This window comes from Rhinopithecus roxellana, chromosome 14 (assembly GCF_007565055.1).
Source record: "Rhinopithecus roxellana isolate Shanxi Qingling chromosome 14, ASM756505v1, whole genome shotgun sequence".
NCBI lineage: Eukaryota > Metazoa > Chordata > Mammalia > Primates > Cercopithecidae > Rhinopithecus > Rhinopithecus roxellana.
This window is the reverse complement of record NC_044562.1, coordinates 43241179-43265729: the sequence shown is the minus strand read 5'-3', so window position 1 is coordinate 43265729 and position 24551 is coordinate 43241179. Positions and strand designations below refer to the sequence as shown.

Genomic DNA, 24551 nt, shown 5'->3' with positions numbered 1-24551 from the left:
AATCTTTCTTAAAAAAAAAAAAAAAAAAAAAAAAAAAAAAAAAAAAACTTTGGCTGGATGGCCAGTTTTGAGGAATGTTATAGAGGAAGTTAATAAACAGATTGAGGAAATGGACTGGATTTCTCAAGTCCGTTCCTTTCCACCTCTGCAACTCTATGATTCAGCACTTTTTGAAGATTATATATAGTGTATCTGAATCCATGGAATTTAGGAGAGATTTCTTGGCATCTTTCTATCTCTGCTGAAGATCCTCCAAGAAGAAAGTTTATGCTAAAATGTAGAAAATGAGAGTATAGCAGCTTTGGTACCTTCCTGGAGTTATTCTTTGCTCACTAAACCTACACTCTAGTGTATGGTCCCTCCTCATTGTCACCTTCTGGGCGTAGTTTGCTTGGTTTTACAAGATTAGGACTGAAGTGGGTAGTTTCTGAAAATAGGAGAAGAGAAGGACTGTGCCCTGAGGATTGAGGTGAGTCTTAGAAATAGAAGGGGAAGATTTGGAACATCAGAACGGGGCAGGGTTCACTATGGGTGGAGCTGGCAGATTTTATGTGAACAAGACATTTCTGTATGAAACTGTTGTACAGAGGTTAAGACACAGGAGCAGTGATGAAGCCTCAAATTCTATAAAGAAAAAAAACTTAAGATGCCTGGAAGATGCTTCCATAAATTCACAATATCATATATAAAGGATTTCCATAAAAATGTCCAGAAAGCTGTTTTTAATGTGGACAGGAAAAAATTGCCATAGAAAGTTGGAGGGGGGAATGCAAATGAACTAGGGAATATAAAAATAGGTCCTGTCTTATTCTGTTTATCTTATTCAGGAGGCAACACACACAATAGAATTCTAGACAAAAAGACCTGATTATGTGGCAGCTTCAACTAAGGGAAGGATAGAAATTCATAAACCTAAAGCACAACAGCGCCCTGACAAAGCATATGCCACTTCATTCTCCTACTTCAGAGGGAGGGCCACAGACCCCCCACCCCCCGTCCCTCAAAGGCAGCTTCCATTTGACTGTCAAGTAGCAAATAAATGTTTAAACACACATGGAAATTTCTCCCAGAACTTCCCTGTGAGTTATCTTTCACATGCAAATAGAAGTTGTGAATTTCTGAGCAGGGATATTCTAAAGGAGGATGAGAGGCCCGACTCCGGAGAGGACCCTTTAAGAAAAATCGAAGCCAAGTAGAAAGGGAGAGTCAACTGTAGACAAAAAAATTCAAGAGAAACTCTCAATCCAGATGGTCTACCGAAGCGGAGAATGCAGAAGGGGTGGAACCTAGCACAGTGCCTGGTACTTACGAACATTCTATGAATATTTGTGGAAGAAGGACTGGGATTCCTAGTAAAAGCTTCCTAAATTGTTGAAAGGTGGTTAAAAAGCTAGTCCTGTTACAACTAAAAGACAAATGGGACCAAACTGAGGATCCAAACAGAAAAGGATCTTTTATCAGGGATCAATGCAGAAACATGATTCAGGACAGGAAAGTAAAGCAGGCAGCTTAGGCCACTGGTAAATGATCCAGAGGAATGTAAGACAGACTAGAAGTGTGGTACAAAGATATGCCTGGCAAGGACTTCCCTGCTGAGAGCCCAGGAGAGTGAATGTCTTGAGGCTGTACTTGCATTTTATTTCTTCTGTTCATAGTCCTGCCACCCGCTTTTCCCTTTCTCAAACCCCTTTTTCTATGTAAAATTTAGTTCTGCTTCAGATTGATTTGTGTATGTTGAAATGCAGTGGTCAGGGTAGTAGAAAGAAAGTGAGTTAAAGAAGTAGGAAAAGGAAGCTGGGCGCGGCGGCTCACGCCTGTAATCCCAGCACTTTGGGAGGCTGAGGCAGGTGAATCACAAGGTCAGGAGTTTGAGACCAGCCTGGCCAACATGGTGAAACCCCGTCTCTACTAGAAATACAAAAAATTAGCCAGGCATAGTGGTGGGCGCCTGTAGTCTCAGCTACTCGGGAGGCTGAGGCAGGAGAATAGCTTGAACCTGGGATGCGGAGGTTGCAGTGAGCCAAGATCACTCCACTGCACTCCAGCCTAGGCAACAGAGCGAGACTCCATCTCAAAAAAAAAAAAAAAAAAAGAAGTAGGAAAAGTCCAGGATACAAAGGCACAGTCTTTGATGGAGACATTTTATTTCTCTTTGACTCCTAAACGTTGGCTTAAGACAGACTCAAAATTTGTCATCAGATTTAGCCGGTGTAACATTCTCTAGTTTTTCATGGGTGCAGGGGCAGATCTTTCACTATATATATATTCAGGTAAACTTTATTGGTTAGTGATACGGTTTGGCTGTGTTGCCAACTCAAATCTCATTTTGAATTGTAGTTTCCATAATCCCCACCTGTAGTGTGAGAGACCCAGTGGGATGTAATTTAGTCATAGGAGTGGTTACCCTCATGCTGTTCGCATGACAGTGAGTGAGTTCTCTCACAAGATCTAATGTTTTGTTTAGTTGTTTTTGAGACAGTCTTGCTCTGTCACCCAGGCTGGAAAGCAGTGGCTTGATCTTGGCTTACTTCAAGCTCCGCCTCCCGGGTTCACGCCATTCTCCTGCCTCAGCCTCCCAAGTAGCTGGGACTACAGGCGTCCGCCACTATGCCCGGCTAATTTTTTGTATTTTTAGTAGAGACGGGGTTTCACCATGTTGGCCAGGATGGTCTCTATCTCCTCATCTTGTGATCCGCCCGCCTCGGCCTCCCAAAGTGCTGGGATTACAGGCGTGAGCCACCGCACCCAGCCGATCTAATGGTTTTATAAGAGGCTTTTCCCACTTTTGCTTGGCACTTCTCCTTGCTGCTGCCATGTGAAGAAGGACATGTTTGCTTTCCCTTCCACGATGATTGTAAGTTTCCTGAGGCCTCACCAGTCATGCTGAACAGTGAGTCAATTAAATCTCTTTCCTTTACAAATTACCCAGTTTCAGGTATGTCTTTATTAGCAGTGTGAGAACAGACTAATACAATTAGTAATCCGTGAGCTCTGAACGTGGGAAGCAGATGTTGCAGTGAGCCAAGATTGCACCACTGCACTGACCCTGTCTCAAAAAAAAGAAACAAAAATCTAGTAAACCTTGAGCTCCAGCAACAACCATTTCCTGTCTCTCTTTATGTTAGATCACAGCATTAAGAGAAGCAGCCACACTATCCTTGCCCTTCTCAACCTTAATAGTCACACAGGATTATTCATTCGCTTGAAAGAAAAGGACAGGGTGCTATGAGAGTTCTTAACATGGACATATACCTGAGGAGATTATATTCAAGCTGAGACTTGATGAGTCAGTATGGTTTCGCCAGTAGCAAAGAGGAAAGGTGAGGGCTTTTTTGAGCAGAATGAATGGCATGTGCAAGAACAGTGACAGTTTCCAAATGACAATTTAGGAGGGCCTTAGAGGTAGCAATTTGACTCAGTGGTGGGCTAGAAGCTGTTTGTGCATAGTGTTCTATATAAGATTCATAATATATCAATTTTGCATATCAAATAAAGGATGGACTTCATGCATATTATGAGGAATAAAGACACCCAAATTTTCCCTTGTGCTGCTACCATGCAGGGGCCATGACACAGGTCTGGCATATTTAAAGATCCAAAAGAAGGTAATTTTAGCTGGAGCATAGAATGTTAGTGGTAGACTGGCTGAAGATGTACCTAAAATTTAGGCAGAACCAGACAGATATTGTAGGTGTCAGGCCTCTGAGCCCAAGCTAAGCCATCATATCCTCAGCAACCTACATGTATACATCCAGGTGGCCTGAAGCAACTGAAGATCCACAGAAGTGAAAATAGCTTAGCTGATGACATTCCACCATTGTGATTTGTTTCTGCCCCACCCTAACTGATCAACATACTTTGTAATCTCCCCCACCCTTAAGAAGATTCTTTAGCCGGGCACCTTGGCTCACGCCTGTAATCCCAGCACTTTGGGAGGTCGAGGCGGGTGGATCACGAGGTCAGGAGATCGAGACCATCCTGGCTAACACGGTGAAACCCCATCTCTACTAAAAATACAAAAAATTAGCTGGGCGTGGTGGCAGGTGCCTGTAGTCCCAGCTACTCCGGAGCCTGAGGCTGGGGAATGGCGTGAACCTGGGAGGTGGAGCTTGCAGTGAGCAGAGATGGTGCCACTGCACTCCAGCTTGGGTGACAGAGCGAGACTCCAAAAAAAAAAGAAGTTTCTTTATAATCTCCCCCACCCTTAAGAAGTTTCTTTGTAATTCTCCCCACCCTTGAGAATGTACTTGGTGAGCTTTAACCCCTGCCCCCAAAACATTGCTCTTAACTTCACCGCCTATCCCCAAACCTATAAGAACCAATGATAATCCCGCCACCCTTTGCTGATTCCTTTTTTGGACTCAACCCACCTGCACCCAGGTGAAATAAACAGCCATGTTGCTCACACAAAGCCTGTTTGGTGGTCTCTTCACACAGACACGTGAAACAGTAGGGAATATTACAAATTTTTAATTTTATCCTAAATGTAATGGGAAGCCATTATAGGTTTTAAGCTGGAGAGTAGCATGATCCGATTTATGTGTAAGAAGATCACTGTAGCTCCTGGATAGAAATGGATTGCAGGGCACAAGGAGCTAACATCTGTTGAGTTTCTGTGTGTGCCTATCCCTGAACAATATACTTCATTTAATTCTCACAATAGTTGTGAGAAGTGTGAACCATTATCTTTATAAGTAAGGAAACGAAGACCCTTTGAGGCTGTATAAATTGCCCGAAGGAACACAGGGAGGAGCAAGAAATTGAGTACAATTCCTTCTATTAATGTGAAATTAATGCGTGGGGCATACTATATACCCAGTAAAATCTCAGTGACAGTTTTGTTGTAAAATTCTGTAGGTAGATGATGGTCATAGAATGCAGTGATCAGGGAAGGGTTAATACATGATTTTGCAACAAGGAAGTTCATGATCCTGGCTGCTCATCTGAGAGATACTGGATATAGCCATTTATGATTGAAGCTATTATGGGATTTCACTCTTAAAAACCTCTCTTATCATTGTTAAATGTGCGAAAGACCTCTTTTCACTGTTTTCATCTTTTTGTCAGGTTGTTTTCCAGGAAGTGGTTGCTAGGAGTGAAAGAGTTTTATTATTTAGAGATAAGTGGAGCCTAGATATTGCATCTACTTAAAAAGAACATAAAAAGAGAACCTTATAGTAATTGACTTGAAAATTATGTTCGCGACACTGTTTGTACAGTCCACCTGCTTTCTGTTTACTTGTGGTTATCTCCTTTCTCTAATGACTCTGAAAGCACACACTCAGGTTTGCACCAAAACACTATCCTGGAGGCTGTTGGAGGAGTCTGGCTGCCAGGGCTCTTCAGAGCCAACAGCTGTCTCTAATGACAGTGAGCACGTGCACTCGCAGTGACTGAAGAGTCTCTTGCCATAAGGGTGAGTGCTAGCTGGCTGCACAGTGCATGAATTACTCTTGGATACAGTTGTCTTTAGCCTTATTGTCATTAGCATTCTGATAATGCCTACCACTGAGGGAAAACCCACTGAGATTAAAGTTTTGCCAACTAGGCTACAGAAACGCTGTTACACATCCTGGGACAAGTTCCTGCCCAGGACCTCAGGTTATCAGGATAGTGTTGGGCCCCTGGGTTGTATATCCCCTTGCCCTTTCTCATACATCCCTTAACATTATCAATGATTATGAATCTAAAAATGTGCACTCTTTATTGCTCTTGCAAAAATGCCATGTGCTAAGCTGTTTATAGCTTTTGTCTAGTCACTGCATTTAAAACATTCTTTAACCTTGTTTGGTATTTCCAATATTCCAAATTCACTTGGAATTCCCATGATATCTTTGGAAAAAAATAGACATGAGATTTCATCAGTAAGTGTTTAATAACCTCCAAATAAAAGCCACAACTGTAGCCAGTGCTTGGAATCACAGTTGAGATCCAGGAGGCACCTTTGAGGTCACTTAGGCCAAACTTACATTTAAAAATGTGAAAAAGGAGATATTTCCAAGTCAGGGGACTTGCCCATGTCAACCAGTTAGGTAATAGCCAGGCCAGAGCTAGAACTCCAGTCTCCTGACTCTCTATTCAGAAAAGTTTTAAAGAACTACATATAGTATTAAACTTTTAAATAAATAAACATAAGTTTACTTTTTGGAATTGGACTTAAAAGTTATTTATTGAATTTCTCACTATACAAGGACTTGAATTTCTGCTTGACATTTGGACAGATCCTAGCAAGTGTACACACTTAAGGCACTTCCCTAAGCCTGTCACACAAATTATTGAGGAAAAACTACAGTTATGAAGGAAACCACGTTTTTTTCAGAATCTCCATCTTTGCTACCATTCTCACTTCTTCCTTTGGTGTTCCTCTAAGGGTTTCTGGTATCTCAAGATATGCATCCCTGCCAGGCGTGGTGGCTCATGCCTGTAATCCCAGCACTTTGGGAGGCCGAGGCAGGTGGATCACCTGAGGTTGGGAGTTCAAGACCAGCCTGACTAACATGGAGAAACCCATCTCTACTAAAAATACAAAATTAGCTGGGCATGGTGGCACATGCCTGTAATCCCAGTTACTTGGGAGGCTGAGGCAGGAAGATCACTTGAACCCAGGAGGTGGAGGTTATGGTGAGCCACGATTGCACCATTGTACTCCAGTCTGGGCAATAAGAGTGAAACTTTGTCTCAAAAAAAAAAAAAAGAAAGAAAGAAAGAAAGAAATGTATCCCAATCTATTCATGGGTCTTTGGCCTTACATGCTTATAATTTATTACTACCCTCATATCTAGGCTTTCCCTGCCTCATTTCCTCCTCTGCCTACATGAACTTACCTATACTGTCTATACTATTCCCTTAGGTCCTTCTCTCAGGAGAATATTAGCACAGCTCAGGTGCTAATCAACACAAATGTCTCCTGTTTTTGCCTAGTACCAGATATCAAGTCCTCCCTATTTCAGTCACTTTCTTGGATTAAGACTTTTTATTCTTGAATACCCTGTTAAAATGCAATCGGTATTACCTGTGAGGTAAAATTCAGGAAGGCACTGCTGTCTGCTGCAATTCAAATCTAAACCTGCTTGACTCCGAATTATATTTTCCTATGTATCATGCCTCTTGCCTGAGAAATGTCGGAGTATCTGGTGCTCAATACTAAGTCTAGCCAATATCTACTGAGGCTGCAGATGCCTCTGGATACTTTTTTTCCCATCTGGAACACATGGGTCAGTGACTATGCCACCATCAGATTAAAGAAAGGATGGGTTGTGAAGATGTCTTCTTTTTCTTGACTCAAATTACATTTCTTAACTTTGGAGTTAGTTGTGGAAATAAAAACAGCTAGTCAGAAATAACATTCAATATAAGGCCGGGCGCGGTGGCCGGGCCTGTAATCCCAGCACTTCGGGAGGCAGAGGCGGGTGGATCACTTGAGGTCAGGAGATCGAGACCATCCTGGCCAACATGGTGAAACCCCGTCTCTACTAAAAATACAAAAACTAGCCGGGCGAGGTGGCGGGCACCTGTAGTCCCAGCTACTCGGGAGGCTGAGGCAGGAGAATGGCGTGAACTCGGGAGGCGGAGCTTGCAGTGAGCCGAGATCACGCCACTACACTCCAGCCTGGGTGACAGAGCGAGACTGTCTCAAAAAAAAAAAAAAAAAAGAAAGAAAGAAAAAAAAGAAATAACAGTCAACAGAAAAAGCATAGAATATGTTTACTTGAGTTCACTGATTGGGAAAGAGAAGGTACATCCAAATGAGAACAGTAAGAGAGTGATGGTAAAGGCATAAGCCAGAGTCAAGAAATATGTGATACTTTTAAGGCAAGTAACTGAAATATTGAGCAGATTAATGTTTCTGTCAATTTTCTCACCTAAAAATGAGATTGTACCTACCTGCCCATCTCAAATGACTGTTATGAAGGTGATATGAAACGGGAGAGCACCATGAAGATATAAGATGGAGATCTTAAAGGATCACTAGAAGTTTGAAGGGTGGAGAAGACGTTTAGGTCATACAAGTGATTAAAGTGGCATAAGCAAGGAGGAAAGTTGGAAAGGAGGAATGTTGGTTAGGTGAAGGATAATTGATCATTCTGGCAAGAATGAAGGAAAGCAAATTAAAGTTCAAACACTAACCTATTAGGCACAAGTATAGAAGTCTACTTTATAGCAGAAGGGCAAAGCTCATTGTCTCAGTATGGATGGATCTGTCTATTATCTATCTATCTATCTGTCTGTTTATATTTTATGAGACAGGGTCTCACTCTGTTGCCCACACTGGAGTGCAGTGACACAATCACAGCTTACTGCAGTCTCAAACGCCTGGGCTCAAGCTGTTCTCCTGCCTCACCCTCCTAAAGTTCTGGGATTACAGGTGTGAGCCACTGTGCCAGGCCAATATTTTTTCTTAGGAGAGAAAGGAAGCAATCTGGAGTTATAGAAATCATTCAGAGTCCAAACTGAAGGTTAGAGATAGGCTTCTTAGTGCTTACTATCTCCAACTCTAACTCCAACTCCATCCTTTTATTTTTAAATGATGCAAAGCTATCATACATGGCCCTCCAAATAATTGGGAAGTCATATAATGTATAAATAGGTTTAAACATAGCTATCTAATTTAGTGATGTTAAAAAAATGGTAGAGAAAAAGGATACAATAAACTGTACTTAGGGAAAATAAAAAGATATAGATACAGAAAGAAACTTCTATAGTGTGGCTTTGAATGAGTTAAGACGTCTTAATGGAAACCAAAACTTGAAATGATTTAAATAATAAGGAAATGTTTAATGTGTAACAAGGAGCACCAGAATACAGCGGACATCAGAATTGATTGAGTCAGTAGTTCAAGAATGTCATGGAGTTTCCCGGGTTTTTTTTTCTCTCTCCACTCTGTTGGCCTTGGTGTGTTATGTTTGCCTTAAGGCTGGCTCCCCTCCTAGTAGCAAGAGGGTTGAAGCAGTTTCAAGGAGAATGAACTTTTCATGGCTGGCTAGGACTAGTTATCTGGAGTAGAATCAGCTCTGGGGAATAAATCTCAAATAACATTATATTGCTATCATCATCTGATTGTTCAGGGGAAAGTAAGAAATGTAATTGTTCTTGCAGATGTTTTGATTGGTATAGTCTTTTTAAAAAATTGAATGAGATGCTTACATTGAAAGGTCATAAGACTTAATTTTTTAAAAAAAATCACATTTCTGGGTCATTTTGAAGAATTCAAAGGTCTAGCCAACTGCCTGCATTCTCACTTAGCTAAAATTGACTGGAATGGATTAATTACTGCCCCTTCAGATGGTGCATTCCAATTCCAATGTGCTAGTCTCCTAATTCCCTAATGTATTACACCTGGTTTGCTTTACTCAGGTTACTTACCTGGCCCCACATTTGAGGAAATTACTGTGAAAGAATAATTTTTAAGAGCCTGTGTTAGCAGTTTTCTGCTGCTATAACAGAATACCACAGACAGGGTAATTAATAAAGAAAAGAGATTAATTTGGCTCATGGTTCTGAAGGCTGGGAAGTCCAAGAGCATGTCACTGGCATCTGGTGGGGGTCATCTCATGGTGGAAGGCATCACATGGAAAATGAGTGCAAGACAGAGTGAACAAATGGGGGCTGAACTTATCTTTATACCAGAAACCCATTCTTGTGATAATTAACCCATTCCTGTGATAATGGTATTAATCCATTTATGAAGCCAGAGCGTTCATGACCTAGTCACCTCTTAAAGGCCCTACCTCTTAATACTGTTACAACGGCAATTAAATTTCAACATGAGTTTTGATGAGGGCACTCAAACCATAACATTCTGCCCCTGGCCCCCCAAAACTCATATTCTTCTCACATATAACATACATTCATTCCATTTCAATAGCTCAAAATTCTTAACTTGTTCCAGCATCAACTCAAAAGCCCAAAGTCCAGAGTTTCATCTGAATCAGATATGGGTGAGATTGATGATTTATCCTGAGGCAAATTCCCTATAGCCATGAGACTATAAAATCAAACAAGCTATCTACTTCCAAAATACAATGGCAGGACTGGCATAGGATAGACATTCCCATTCCAAAGGGGTAAAATAGGCAAGAAGAAAAGGGTAACTGGTCCCAAATAAGTACAAAAGTATCCAACAGGTTAGTCAACATTAAGTCTTAAAGCTGAAGAATAGTCTCCTTTGACTCCATATCCCCCATTTTGGGCACACTGGGGTGGAAGATGGGCTCCTAAAAACCCAGGCAGCCCTCGTCCTATGCCTCTGCTGGAGTCAGTCCAGCCAGAAGCTCTCACAAGTTGGGATCACATGCCTGCAGCTCTCCTAGGCTGAAGTTGCATGCTGGTGGCCCTACAGTTCTTGGGTTTGGGGATTAGCCCCAACCCCATGGCTCTACTAGGCATCAACCTAGTGGGGACTCTCTGTGGTAGTTTTGACCCCACATTTCTATTTGGCATTGCCCTAGTAGAGGTTCTCTGCAGTGGCTCCACCCCCGTGATTAAGTCTCTGCCTGGGTGCCCAGGCTGTCTGCAACATTCTTTGAAATCTAGGTGGAGCAAGCCACACCAACACAGCTCTTTGCATTCTGTACACCTGCAGAATTAGCGCCACATGGATGCTACCAAAGTTTACGGCTTGAACCATCTGGAGTGGTAGGTTGAGCCACACCTGAGCCTGCTTGAGTCACAGCTAGGACAGCTGAGGAGCACTGGACCAGAATGCAGGGAATAGAGTCCCAAAGTGGCCCTGGGCTGTGACACTGTGAAGGGCACCCTGAGCCCATCCCCTGAAACCATTCTGTCCTCCTAGAGCTCTGGGCCTGCGATGGCAGGGGCAGCCTCAGAAGATCTCTGAAATGCCTTTTGAGTCTTTCACTGTCTTGATGAATAGCATCTGGCTCTCTTTTATCTATACTAATACATTTAGCATATGGCCACTTTGTTCTCCTAAATATGACTTTTCACTCTTTTTATGGCCAGACTGCAAATTTTTCAAATCTTTCCATTTAGTCTTTCTTTTAATTTTAATGTTGACCAAAAAAAAGGCCAAACTCTGTAAAATATTTGAAGAAGTTTATTTTGAGTCAAATGTGAGGACCATCACCCATGACACAGCCTCAGAGGGTCCTGAGAACAAATGTACAGGGTGGTTGGGTTACAGTTGATTTTATACATTTTTAGGGAGATAGAAGTTACAGGCAAAGACGTAAATCAACACATGTAAGATCTACATTAGTTTGGATCAGAAAGTTTGGATTTGGAAATGGGGGCTTCCAAGTCACAGGTGGATGCAAAGATTTTCTGATTGGTAATTGGTTAAAAGAGTTAAGCTTTGCCTAAAGTGTTAAAGTCAGCCCATATAAATTAGCAGTTTCTTGGGTTTGAGATAAGGGGTTTGTGAAAGCAAAGGTTCTTGTTATGTAGATGAAGCCCCCAGGTAGCAAGCTTCAGAGAGAATAGATGATAAACGTCTCTTAGGAGACCTTAAGAGGTGACAGACCCTTAGTTAAATTGCTCCTGAATCAGGAAAGGGAAGAGGATTCTCTACAGAGTGTAAATTTTCCCTACAAGAGACACTTTTGTAGTATCATTCCAAATATGTCAAAGAAATATATTTTGGGGTAAAATACTTTGATTTCCTTTAGGGCCTGTTATCTGTCATATGATGTTATACCAGAGTCAGTTTGGAGTTGGTATCTTAGTGCTACAAAAAGTCTATTTTGTCAGTCTTAGTATCTCTACTCTAATTTTTTGTTGTTGTTGTTTTGTTTTGTTTCTTTGAGATGGAGTCTCACTCTGTCACCAGGCTGGAGTGCAGTGGCGCAATCTTGGCTCACTGCAACCTCTGCTTCCCGGGTTCTAGCGATTCTCCTGCCTCAGCCTCCCCAGTTGCTGGGATTACAGGCACGTGCCACTACGCCCAGCTAATTTTTGTATTTTTAGTGGAGACGGGGTTTCACCACGTTGGCCAGGATGGTCTGGATCTCTTGACCTCAGGTGATCCCCCCGCCTCAACCTCCCTGGGATTACAGGTGTGAGTTACCTTGCCCAGCCTTACCTCCTCTACTTTAATGTTAATGTTGGTCAGTTGTATCTAAACTTCAAATGGAAGGGAGTATAATGAAGCATGGTCTGAACTAGTTTTTCAGGTTTCTTTGAAATCTCCTTGGTCAAGAAAGGGGTCCATTCAGTCAGTTTGGGGCTAGAATTTTATTTTTGGTTTCCAATAAATTCTGTCTTTCAGTCATTTATTTCCTCTTGCATCTCACTGTATGCAGTTAAAGGTAGCTCTAGCAGCCTGGAAGCATTGCTGCTTAGATATTTTTTCCACCAGATATCCTAGTTCATTGCTCTTTAAGTTCTGCATAGCATAAAATCTAGGGCATGGACATAATTCAACTAAGGTCTTTACTCTAGTTTCTAATACATTCTTCGTTTCCATCTGAGACCTCATTAGAATGGCCTTTACTGTTCATATTTCCACCAACATTGTGGCTGTGAGCACTTAAGTAATCTCTAAGAAGTATTAATAGACTGTATTAATCTGTTCTTGCATTGCTATAAAGAACTACCTGAGACTGGGTACTTTATAAAGAAAAGAGGTTTAATTGCCTCACAGTTCCCCAGGCTGTACAGGAAGCATGGATGGGAAGAATTCAGGAAACTTACAATCACGGCAGAAAGCAAAGAGGAAGGAGGCATGTCTTACATGGCTGGAGAAGGAGGAAGAGAGAGCAGGGGGAGGTGCTACACACTTTTAAACAATGAGATCTCATGAGATCTCACCATCACAAGAACAGCAAGGAGGTAGTCTGTCCCCATGATCCAATCCCCTCCCACCAGGCTCCTCCTCCAATACTGGGGATTAAAATTCAGACATGAAATTTGGGCGGAGACACAAATCCAAACCATATCACCTACTTTTCCTGCATTTCTTCTTTTCTGAACCCTCACCAGAATCACCCTTAATGCTCTGTTTAGGACAATCTAGGCCTTTGCTAGCTTGCTTCTCAAATTCTTCCAGCCCATACCCATTACCCTGTTCCAAAGCCATATCCATATTTTCAGGTATTTGTTACAGCAACAGCTCCACTTCTCAATAACAATGTTCTCTGTTAGTCCATTTTCTGCTGCTGACAAAATACTACAGATTGGGTAATTTATGAAGAAAAGATATTTATTTGGCTCATAGTCTGGAGGCCAAGATGTCCAAGAATATGATATCAGCAACTGATGAGAGCCATCTCATGGAGGAAGGCCTCACACGGCAAATGAGTGTGAGTCAGAGAGAACAAATGGGGGCTGAACTTAATCTTTTATCAGGAGTCCACTCCTGCAATAACTAACCCATTCCTATGATAATGGCATTAATCCATTCATGAGGGCAGGGTCCTCATGACCTAATCACCTCCTAAAGGCCCTACCTCTTAATACTGTTAAAATGGCAATTATTTTTTTTCTTTTTTTTGAGACAGAGTCTTGCTCTGTCACCCAGGCTGGAGTATAATGGTGCAATCTCAGCTCACTGCAACCTCTGCCTCCTGGGTTTAAGCCTCCTGGGTCTCAGGAGGCATGTGCCACCATACCCGGCATATGCTACCATGCTACAGGCCACCACACCACATGCTACAGGCATGTGCCACCATACACTGCTAATTTTTTTGCTTTTAGTAGAGACTAGGTTTCACCATGTTGCCCAGCTGGTCTCGAACTCCTGACCTCAAATGATCTGCCTGCCTCAGTCTCCCAAAATGCTGAGATTACAGGTGTGAGTCATCACGCCTGGCCAATTAAATTGCAAAGTGAGTTTTGTCAAGGACATTTAAGCCACAGCAGAGCCTTTGGGTGGGCATTTCACTGATGGTTCAAAAGAAATGAGGATAAGTGCCAGATCTAGCAGAAGGGTATATTTTCACTAACTCTATTATTAATTAGCCATGTGACCTTATTAACATATAATATCTCTAGCCATAACATTTAGCAATTGATACCTGTATTGTCCATTTTCATGCTGCTGATAAAGACATACCTGAGACTGGGTAATTTACAAAAGAAAGTTTAATGGGCTTACAGTTCCACACAGCTGGGGAGGCCCCATAATCATGGCAGAAGGTAAAAGGCACATCTCACACGATAGCAGACAAGAGAAGAGAGCTTGTGCAGGGAAATTTCCCTTTTTAAAACTATCAGATCTCATGAGACAGATTCACTATCAGGAGAACAGCACGGGAAAAACCTGCCCCCATGATTCAATTACTTGCCACCAGGTCCCTCCCACAACACATGGGAATTCAAGATGAGATTTGAGTGGGGACACAGCCAAACCATATCAACACCTGTCTCCAACAGAAATGTTACAAGCATAAATAGCCTCTTTAACATCGAAGGAAGGAAGAATATATTTTTTGTTCATATTTCATTAGTAAAGTAATTGCTTTCATATTTATCTTTGAGATAGTAAAAAATAATATAATTTTTAATGTTTTTCTGTTAAATATGTCATTCTTATCTTTAATAAAATCTTTATTTCAAGGTTAGTAACTACTGATTGTCCTTTTGAAAAATAATTTACAGGGTAGCTCTATTGCTTACTAGTTATATCAGTCAGCATTGGTTAGGTGAAATTAAGTTTAAAAGGAGCCATTAAAATGTATCATAGAATTTGTAATATTTTCTACACATATAATAATTGTTAGAGGGCTGTAATGGGTTTCAACATTGAAATAAAGCTTGTTTTCTTTTTTTTGAGATGGAGTCTGGCTCTGTTGCCCAGGCTGGAGTACAATGGCGCGATCTTGGCTCATCGCAACCTCCGCCTTCTGGGTTCAAGCGATTCTCCTCCCTCAGCCTCCTGAGTACCTGGGACTACAGGTGCACGCCACCACACCCGACTAATTTTTGTATGTTTAGTAGAGATGGTATTTCACCATGTTGGTCAGGCTGGTCTCAAACTCATGACCTCATGATCTGCCTGCCTTCGCCTCCTGAAGTGCTGGGATTACAGGCATGAGCCACTGTGCCCAGCTGAGCTTATTTTCTTTTATCACAAAATATTTCAAACAGAGAGAAAAGGGAATATAACAAACCATATTTGCCTGTTCGCTTCAGATTTTTAAAATTATTATTTTAAGAAATTAATCGGGAGGCTGAGACGGGCGGATCACGAGGTCAGGAGATCGAGACCATCCTGGCTAACACGGTGAAACCCCGTCTCTACTAAAAAATACAAAAAACTAGCCGGGCGAGGTGGCGGGCGCCTGTAGTCCCAGCTACTCGGGAGGCCGAGGCAGGAGAATGGCGTGAACCCGGGAGGCGGAGCTTGCAGTGAGCTGAGATCCGGCCACTGCACTCCAGCCTGGGCGACAGAGCGAGACTCCGTCTCAAAAAAAAAAAAAAGAAAAAGAAATTAATCATGCTGGGCATGGTGGCTCATGCCCGCAATCCCAGCACTTTGGGAAGCTGAGGTGGGCGGATCACAAGGTCAGAAATTCGAGATCAGCCTGGTCAACGTGGTGAAATCTCATCTCTACTAAAATACAAAAGTTAGCTGGGCATGGTGGTGTGCGCCTGTAATCCCAGCTACTTAGGAGGCTGAGGTAGGAGAATCGCTTGAACCTGGGAAGTGGAGGTTGTGGTGAGCTGAGATCACGCCATTGCACTCCAGCCTGGGCAACAATAGCGAAACTATCTCAAACAAACAAACAAAATGAAGTTCATCATTACAGATACAGTTTACAACTGTGTACAACTCTTCAATCCCATTCTCCATTATATATTTAAAGACAATAGTCACTATACTGAATTCGATGTTTGCCATTCCTGTGCATGTTTTAAACATTTAAACAAAATCTATATAAATCTACAAATAATAAATTGTTTTGCATGTTTTAAAATCATATAGTATTATAAGGCCGAGCACAGTGGCTCATGCCTGTAATCTCAGCACTTTTGGGAGGCCGAGGTGGGTGGATCATGAGGTCAAGAGATCGAGACCAGGCCGGCCAATGTGGTGAAACCCTGTCTCTACTAAAAATATAAAAATTAGCCAGGCATGGTGGCAGGCGCCTGTAGTCCCAGCTACTCGGGAGACTGAGGCAGGAGAATTGCTTGAACTTGGGAGGCAGAGGTTGCAGTGAGCCGAGATGTCACCTAGGTGACAGAATGAGACTCCATCTCAAAAAAAAAAAAAAAAAAATCATGGTAGTATAATATATACACCCATATGTAACTTTTACCCCTTCAACACTGTTTTTGAGACTTATTCACTTAATACAGGAAACTAGGGATCATTAGTTTTAAATACTGTGCATTAAATAATGTGTGCCATGTTATGTTAATCCATGATCCTGCTGATAAACATTTAGGTTGTTTCTACAGTTTTAAAAATATATTGTACTGTTTGTTGTACTATCTAGGGTACATGTGAATAAAGCTCTGCCTCAGAACACACATTGGTGTTATCTCTATGAGAAGCAGCTCGATCACAAACCAACCCTTGGATTTGTAGCATTGTTTCTAATACCTTCTAAATGGATAGAAGGAACCAGATGCTTACTGCAAATGTCAGATGCTTGAAAAGTGAAAATATAGTTTGAAGGAACCCGTGCTTTCCAGAGGATGAATACTGATTCCTCTTTACCCTGGTACATCAAAATACATTATTGTAGACTCTGAATTTTATATTTAGCTCCATAAATAATGATTTCAGCGGAGTTCAGTAATTGGTTTCTGAACTGGTAATATGATTTTACCATTGGATGAGCATAAATAGATAAAAGCCCTGGCTCATTTTTCTTTTTCAGGGCTTGTAAAATGTGACAAATGTTAGATGCTGAACTACCATTAGATTTCACAGCATAAAACTAACCACAGCATAATTGATATCGGGCTTATACTTCAAATCACTGCTAATTTTCTCCACTTAACGTGTCCAAATGCATATGACATATTGAACTATCAATAAAATGTCTCCTACCTGAGCTTTGGTTTTAATTGTACCTGAAAAAGAATACCTATTGACAGGCAGTCCCACTTAGTAGTACTGTTTCAACTGCTCTGTAGGTTGACTGACTATCTTTTAGAATTCTCCAATCTTCTTCTTCATAATACAGATTTGTATACTGGCTACCACGTCTTCTTCATTCAAATTGGATGATGCATCAGTCAGCTTAAACTAAGTCATTCGCTGAGGCAGGAGAATGGTGCGAACACGGGAGGCGGAGCTTGCAGTGAGCCGAGATCCGGTCACTGCGCTCCAGCCTGGGTGACAGAGCCAGACTCTGTCTCAAAACAAACACAAACAAACAAACAAACACACACACACACACACACAAAATTAGCCGGGCGTGGTGGTGCATGCCTGTAATCCCAGCTACTCGGGAGGCTGAGGCAGGAGAATCGCTTGAACCCAGGAGCAGGAGGTTGCGGTGAGCCAAGATCCCACCCTTGCGCTCCAGCCTGGGCAACAAGAGTGAAACTCCGTTTCAAAAAAAAAAAAAAAAAAAAAACACAACTAAGTCATTCTATGGTAATAACCCTCAAGTTTAAATGACTTAAAATAAGGCTTATTTATCTTGCTGTTGTCAGCCAAAGTCACTGTCAGCTTTGTTCCATATTCTGGGACCCAGGTAAAGAAACATCCTCTCATGGACTGGACTGGAACCAATTAACTGTGGTGGGGTTGCAGGGGCAGGGGGATGGGGCGGGAAGAAGCGTCCCCTCTCTCAGACATGCCATTTTTGTTTAAAAGGGAAAAGAGAGATGACAGAACCAAGTGAGTTTATGCTCAGCAGTGGCTATCACTTCCTATCACATATCATTGAACAAATCAAGGCCAAGACTGCCATTCAAGGTGAGGAGGTAAAGTCTGCCCAGTGGGAGGGACAAAAATATTTGGGAATAGTAATATAATCTACCACAGAGGTTGTTTTCATTCTCAGGCAGGTATCCTTTTGACTGACTTTTGGACTGTGTACAAAATCCTTTTTTTTTTTAGGTTTTGCTAATATACAAGAAAGACTTTCTTATCTCTAGGCTGGGGTTTAGCCTGATTTATTTTTAATATGAATCCACAGAAAAATAAGGATTAAAATCATTTTGAAAAATTAATATTTGGAGTTCCCATAAATAGAATGGTGGTATAAATATAAACAATATTACCTTACAAACTCAACTAATTGAAATCTTCATCATATTACTCTAAGTGGAGAAAAATAGCTGATTCCCACCCAACCCCTACTCCAGCCATCAGGAAACTCTCAAAAAGAACTTCATATAGTTAGTATTTTAAGGCAGATCATTTAGATATGCTGCTCAAATTTGATGAAAATCTGTTGTCATTTTATATGAGGTCACACTGAACAGAGGTATATTTTCATTTACATAGATGGCAAATGATACATTTTTAGATTTAATTGCTAAATGTTAAGGTATTTGTATATGACATGTATATTTGAGGCCTGTTTTCTTAGCGATTCTTCCTTCTCTGGAATTTTTTTTTTTTTTTTTTTTTAAGCTATTTGTGAATAGCTGTTACTTTGGGCACTGAGCCCAGTTTTTCTTAATCTGTCTTTGTCTTTTTCTATTTTAAGATACTTCGAAAATTACTGGTTTATTTTCTATAAATGAAGTAAATTATCTCTAGGTTCTAGGTTCCCCTTAAATGATATTTTATTATTAGATGGTTTAAAACAATCCTGTTTGGCTTTTCAATAATAAATGTAAAAACTGATCATATTGCATGTCAAACTTTATTCACCCATGGTTTGATAATAATAGCTATAACACAGAGTGCTACTGTCATATTCTAGGTGCTTTATATGTGTTGTTTATTTATTCCACATGACAAACCTATAAGTACCAATATTATCCTTTTTTTTTTTTTTGAGATGCAGTCTTGCTCTCGTAGCCCAGGCTTGAGTGCAATGGCTAGATCTCGGCTCACTGCAACCTCTGCCTCCCGTGTTCAAGCGATTCTCCTGCCTCAGCCTCCCGAGTAGCTGGGATTACAGGCATGTACTACCATGCCTGGCCAATTTTTTGTATTTTTAATAGAGACGGGGTTTCACCATGTTGGTGAGGTTGGTCTTGAACTCCTAACCTCAGGTGATCCACCTGCCTCGGCTTCCCAAAGTGCTGGGATTACAGGTGTGAGCCACCTTGCCTGGCCATATTATCCCCTTTTTATATATGAAGGATTTACCGTACTTACTTTAGTACACATCTATATTCAGTACTGGAAAAATAAGCCATGTTTGGCAGGGCTTATCAATGAGGCTAGGAAGTTGGCCAGTTAAAGCAGGAAACCAACAGAAGAAAGGGAAGTAGTAGCAGAAACTTGTTTAGAGGTTTCCTGAACCTTGCTCTATTCTCCAAACAGAAGAATTTCAAAAAAAGGCTTAGGCAATTCTTTTAAGCTGTTAGTCAAAGGAGAATTGCTTGCTTTTTAGTTCTAGGTCAACAAATAATAAATAAGTTTTTGTGAAGGCACAACCTGGAAATATATATATATTTTACACTTTTTATTTTATTTTATTTATTTTTTTGAGATGTAGTATTGCTCCATTGCCAGGCTGGAGTGCAGTGGCGTGGTCTCAGTTCACTGCAACCTCGGCCTTCCAAGTTCCAGGGATTCTCTTGCCTCAGCCTCCCGAGTGGCTGGGATTACAGGTGCATGCCACCACATCCAGCTAATTGTTGTATTTGTTGTAGGGGCGGGGTTTCACCGTCTTAGCCAGGATGGTCTCAATCTCCGGACCTTGGTATCTGCTCGCCTCAGCCTCCCAAAGTGCTGGGATTTACAGCATGAGTCCACTGTGCCCAGCCTATATATGGATTTTATTATGATCTTGAAACATTAGCCTTTTGTAATTTTCGACAGAACAGAGAAGCTCAGGAACACAGAAGCAGAGGAGCCCTTCTTCAAGTTAGAATAGGAACAAAGTGCATAAATTCCAACTATTCCCTTTCATGGTTGATTACCTCATGATGGCTATGGGACAGCAACTCTTTGTAGTGTAGCTGCACTTAGAAGCAAAAAGGAAGTCTAAGAGTAGATTTGACAACTCAACCATAGTTAATGTGGAGAGCCTTTTTCTATTTGCAGATATTTTGGTGGACTACTTATTGTATGTATACAAATATTTTTATACATACATGTTTTACATGATGATTACATGAGTTTATTTTACGTGATGATATGATTCATTTTAACATAACTGAAACTCCAAAGTTGTGTAATGGTTACAAAGTTGTAGAATAAAAATATCTTTAAAGATTAAAAAATTGGCCGGGCGCGGTGGCTCAAGCCTGTAATCCCAGCACTTTGGGAGGCCGAGACGGGCGGATCACGAGGTCAGGAGATCGAGACCATCCTGGCTAATACGGTGAAACCCTGTCTCTACTTAAAAATACAAAAAACTAGCCGGGCGACGAGGCGGGCGCCTGTAGTCCCAGCTACTTGGGAGGCTGAGGCAGGAGAATGGCGTAAACCCGGGAGGCGGAGCTTGCAGTGAGCTGAGATCCGGCCACTGCACTCCAGCCTGGGTGGCAGAGCAAGACTCCGTCTCAAAAAAAAAAAAAAAAAAAAAAAAAAAAAAAAAAAAAAAAAGATTAAAAAATTATATAAGATGAAGAAAATAATCAAATGAAAGTATTGAGTCACATTTTTATTCAATTTAGAATAGTTTCTCGGCTGTCTATAACCTTTTCATTAGCCTTCTCAAACAAGGGGTTAAATTTCAGTGAACTCAATTCTTCCAGATTTTGGGAGTAATATCTGTCCATTCTCCCCAAAAGCAGAAAGTCTAGAAACTACCAAAAAATAAAACTCTAGAAACTAGAAATTCTAGAAAATAATCTATTACTAGGTTAGCTTTCTTATTTGTTAAGTGTACTATAAAGCGTTTAAACCTTTAAATATCTAAAATAATTTTCATAAGAAACTCAGAGAAATTAAGGGAAAAACTGAGAGGAAAATAGTAACTGGATTGTCAGTTGCTTCGTGTTATTGAGAAAAAGGAGGCAGTTAAAATTGATAACTAATTGCAGCTAAGATATTGGACAATATTAAAGTTTGCAAGTCATTAACAAGTCAGGGTTAGGCAGGGGTAATATTTGTTACCTTTCCTCTGAAACTTGATGTCTCTATTCCTGAATATATCATTACTTGGATTCATCAACATTTTTGGACAAATAACATTAGTAATAAAAGCCATCTAAGTAGTTTGCCATTGTCCTAACTGCTTTTTTTTTTTTTTTTTTTTTAATAAAAAAGGTGACTGTATGTTTTACACATGATAGTTTTTTCCATGTTCTTCTGGTTAAACAGCAGACAGAAAAAAAAAAAAAAAACTTAAAACACAGCAAGGCTGTAACATGCCAAAGGTCACATAACCTGTGGGTACAGCCAGATTTCCTAATTACTAATCTATTAAAATATTTTACAGTTCATTAGATTACTAAATCCAGTGATCAATTAATGACGCACCTGACATACACCTTCTAGTTTCATAAAATCATCTCATCAGGCTGGGCGCGGTGGCTCACGTCTGTAATCCCAGCAATTTGGGAGGCTCAGGGGGTGCGGATCCCTTGAAACCAGCCTGGGCAACCTGGTGAAACCCCATCTCTACCAAAAAAAAAAAAAAAAAAAAAAAATTAGCAGGTGATGGCTGAGGTGGGAGGATCACCGGGGCCCCTGAGTTCAAGGCTGCATTGAGCCGTGATCACTCCACTGCACTCCAGCCTGGGCGACAGTGAGACCCTTTCTCAAAAGGCACACACACAACACAATAACGACACACCATCCCCCAAAACATCTTACTAAACTCTGTGGATCTACACCTTTTAAACCTAATTGTTTCAGGAAATCGTCTAAAAACATTTTTTTGTCCTGGAATGGAATGTGTATGTAGGCTCAGGGAACTCAGTTTATCAGGTTCTTGGCTCTTTTTCCACAGGTCCAAAAGGATAAATGGATAAAGTGATGCTGAAATAACTTAGAGAACTCGTATTCCAATGCTTCTATTTTAAAAACAGTGAAGCAGTTTTTAAAATAGAAAAGTATCTACAATTTTGCTTTCAAGCCAACTAGCGTTAACGGAGTCATTGCTATTCAAAACTATTTTTGAAGTATCGGTGTACATTTAAAAATTAATTTTTAAAAAAGCTGTCGTTTTCTGGATTCCGCATCCCCCCCCATTCGTCGTCCTCCCCCCACCTCCACCCTCCATTGGCTTAAGTCACATAGCTGAAAGGATTGTGCTCATTTTTTCCAAAACATTTCACGTCTGGGTAGTAGCCAATCATGGAAAGTTTCAAGCAAATGTTACATTTGGGAGAGGGATGAAGCTCGTCCGGGGCTGCTCTCGGAGGACTCGCCAGACGCCCTGACCTGGGAGCCAGATGCGAGCTGGGACCGGTCGAGTTCCGACAGCTCGGCCAGACTCAGCCCTGCCAAACCTGCTGACCTCACAGCCCTCGGCTGCGGGGGCTCTCACCCATGAATCTCCCCAACAGCTCGAATCCCCGGAGCTGAGGAGCCCATCGCTTCATAAATGCGAGAACCCAGAGCTCCTAGTACCCAACTAGGCTAGCCTTGGAGGTGGCACGGCGCGCAGAAAGCGGCTACTGACGAGCCTGGCCTGGCTCATCCGCTGCACACGTCAGTTTGACTCCTCTCCCCGCCCCCCACCAATCCCCCGCCCTACTCTCCGCGCACCCAGAGCCGAGAGAAATTTGACCGCCCTAATCGCCAATCAAAAGAGAGGTCGAGGATTTCAGCCAATCGGAGCGGGCGAAAGGGGCGGGTCGTCGGCGAGCGCCGAATGTCTCTAGCCCTCCCCTGCGCTTTAGCCTCAGTGCAGAGCCTTAGGCGTTGTGAAGAGAACCGGTCGCGGCGATCCTAAGGACCAGCAGCAGCAGCAGCAGCAGCAGCAGCAGCAGCAGGAGCAACGGCAGCAACACCCGCATCCGCTGCGGGAGTCCGAGCCAGAACCACACCCACGTCGCTGCCCTTTCCTCTTGTCATCTCACAGACCACGTTCCCCGAGGAAAGCGGCAGCCCACGCCCGGAGCATCCTCCCCTGTTGAGCGGCCGCTGACGGACCCGGCGGTATGATGCGGCTGCGAGGCTCGGCGATGCTGCGGGACCTGCTCCTGCGGTCGCCAGCCGGCGTGAGCGCGACTCTGCGGCGGGCACAGCCCCTGGTCACCCTGTGCTGGCGTCCCCGAAGCGGGGGACGGCCGGTCGCGGGCCCAGCTGCCGCCGCGCGACTCCACCCGTGGTGGGGCGGGGGCGGCTGGCCCGCGGGGCCCCTTGCGCGGGGCCTGTCCAGCTCTCCCTCCGAGATCTTGCAGGAGCTGGGCAAGGGGAGCACGCATCCGCAGCCCGGGGTGTCGCCACCCGCTGCCCCGGCGGCGCCCGGCCCCAAGGACGGCCCCGGGGAGACGGACGCGTTTGGCAACAGCGAGGGCAAAGAGCTGGTGGCCTCAGGTGAAAAGTGAGTGTCTCCGCGAGGCGCAGGAGGCCTCATTCCGCTCGGGGCCCAGGCTCGGGGTGTGTGGGGACCTGCGGTGGGGCGGGATAGGAACCGAGGTTCTAGAAAAGAGAAAGAAAGAGGTGCCGGGCGGCCTGCGCCGTCTGCGCCATGTGATTAGGCCCGGCCCCGCCCGAGCCTTCCCCGCCCGGGTCCCTCCGCCAGGCTCCCACTTCCCTTCTCCGCCCCCGGCTGGGGTCGCCCGGGTGGGGCCGCTGTGGGGCCTGATGGGCTCGCCTGGCGTCCCAGCGCAAGAGAGGCCGCTCCCCTGCCCGCGCCGCGTGCTCAGCTCCCTGGCTCGCGGCTGCAGCGCCTGGCCGCCCGCCCCAGCCATTCGTGGGCGATGCCGCACGAACATCTCCACCGAGTGACATTTAGGAGTTGGGCGTTCAGCAGAGCCTTTACCTTCCTGACTTGTCGCCTTTCCTGGCTCGTTTCCGCTTTGCCTGCCCTCCCTTGCTTTCTGCCACCATCCCGTTGGAAACCAGATGTGACAGAGAGCTCTTTATATTTCTGGAGTGGCTACATTAGGCACGTGTAGAGCCATCTGGGGCACCGGAAACAATGTTTCAGAAGTGAGATTAGGAGGAATCGGATCATGTGGCCGCGAAGATGGGGCACACAGTATAGACCACCTGTTTGCATTAGGGACCAGCTTTGGCCTGTCAGGTCTTCCGTGAGATGGGGAGATTTTTAGGAATAAAAGTTAAATAGCCAAGATGAAATGTGACATAATACACGAACTCAGTGAAAAATCTGAGTTAAGTAGGTTGCTACTTAGTTGTGATAGGATGTTGACTCATCCTGTATGTTTACAGCACAGTAGTTTAGTCTTAAAGCAAAATTGGTTTTTCTTAAACAATATGCAAAGCAGTCTCCTAAATATTTTAGTCTTAGGTAATACAAATGGACCACTTTATTTTCCGAAAATGGGTAAAAATTTACCGGGCTGCTTTCATTATACCTGTTTGTCTGGCTTTGTACGCTGACACGCTAACCTGTTTTGCTTCCCTTTTATTTCTGCTGCTATTT

At 42.9% G+C, this 24551-nt stretch overlaps 1 protein-coding gene across 3 annotated transcripts in view; it reads left to right on the top strand.

The window, feature by feature from the left end:
• Positions 1-22840: 22840 nt before the first annotated feature.
• GLS (glutaminase) overlaps positions 22841-24551 on the top strand; it is an 86799-nt gene continuing 85088 nt past the window's right edge. For 2 of the 3 annotated variants that reach the window (XM_010379756.2, XM_030915970.1), the window contains exon 1: positions 22845-23483. In XM_010379756.2, the coding sequence (XP_010378058.1) occupies positions 23098-23483 (386 nt within the window). In that variant the 5' untranslated portion in view covers positions 22845-23097. Of the gene's footprint in view, positions 23484-24551 lie in introns of all 3 variants that reach the window. The other variant, XM_010379757.2, reaches the window with a different exon arrangement.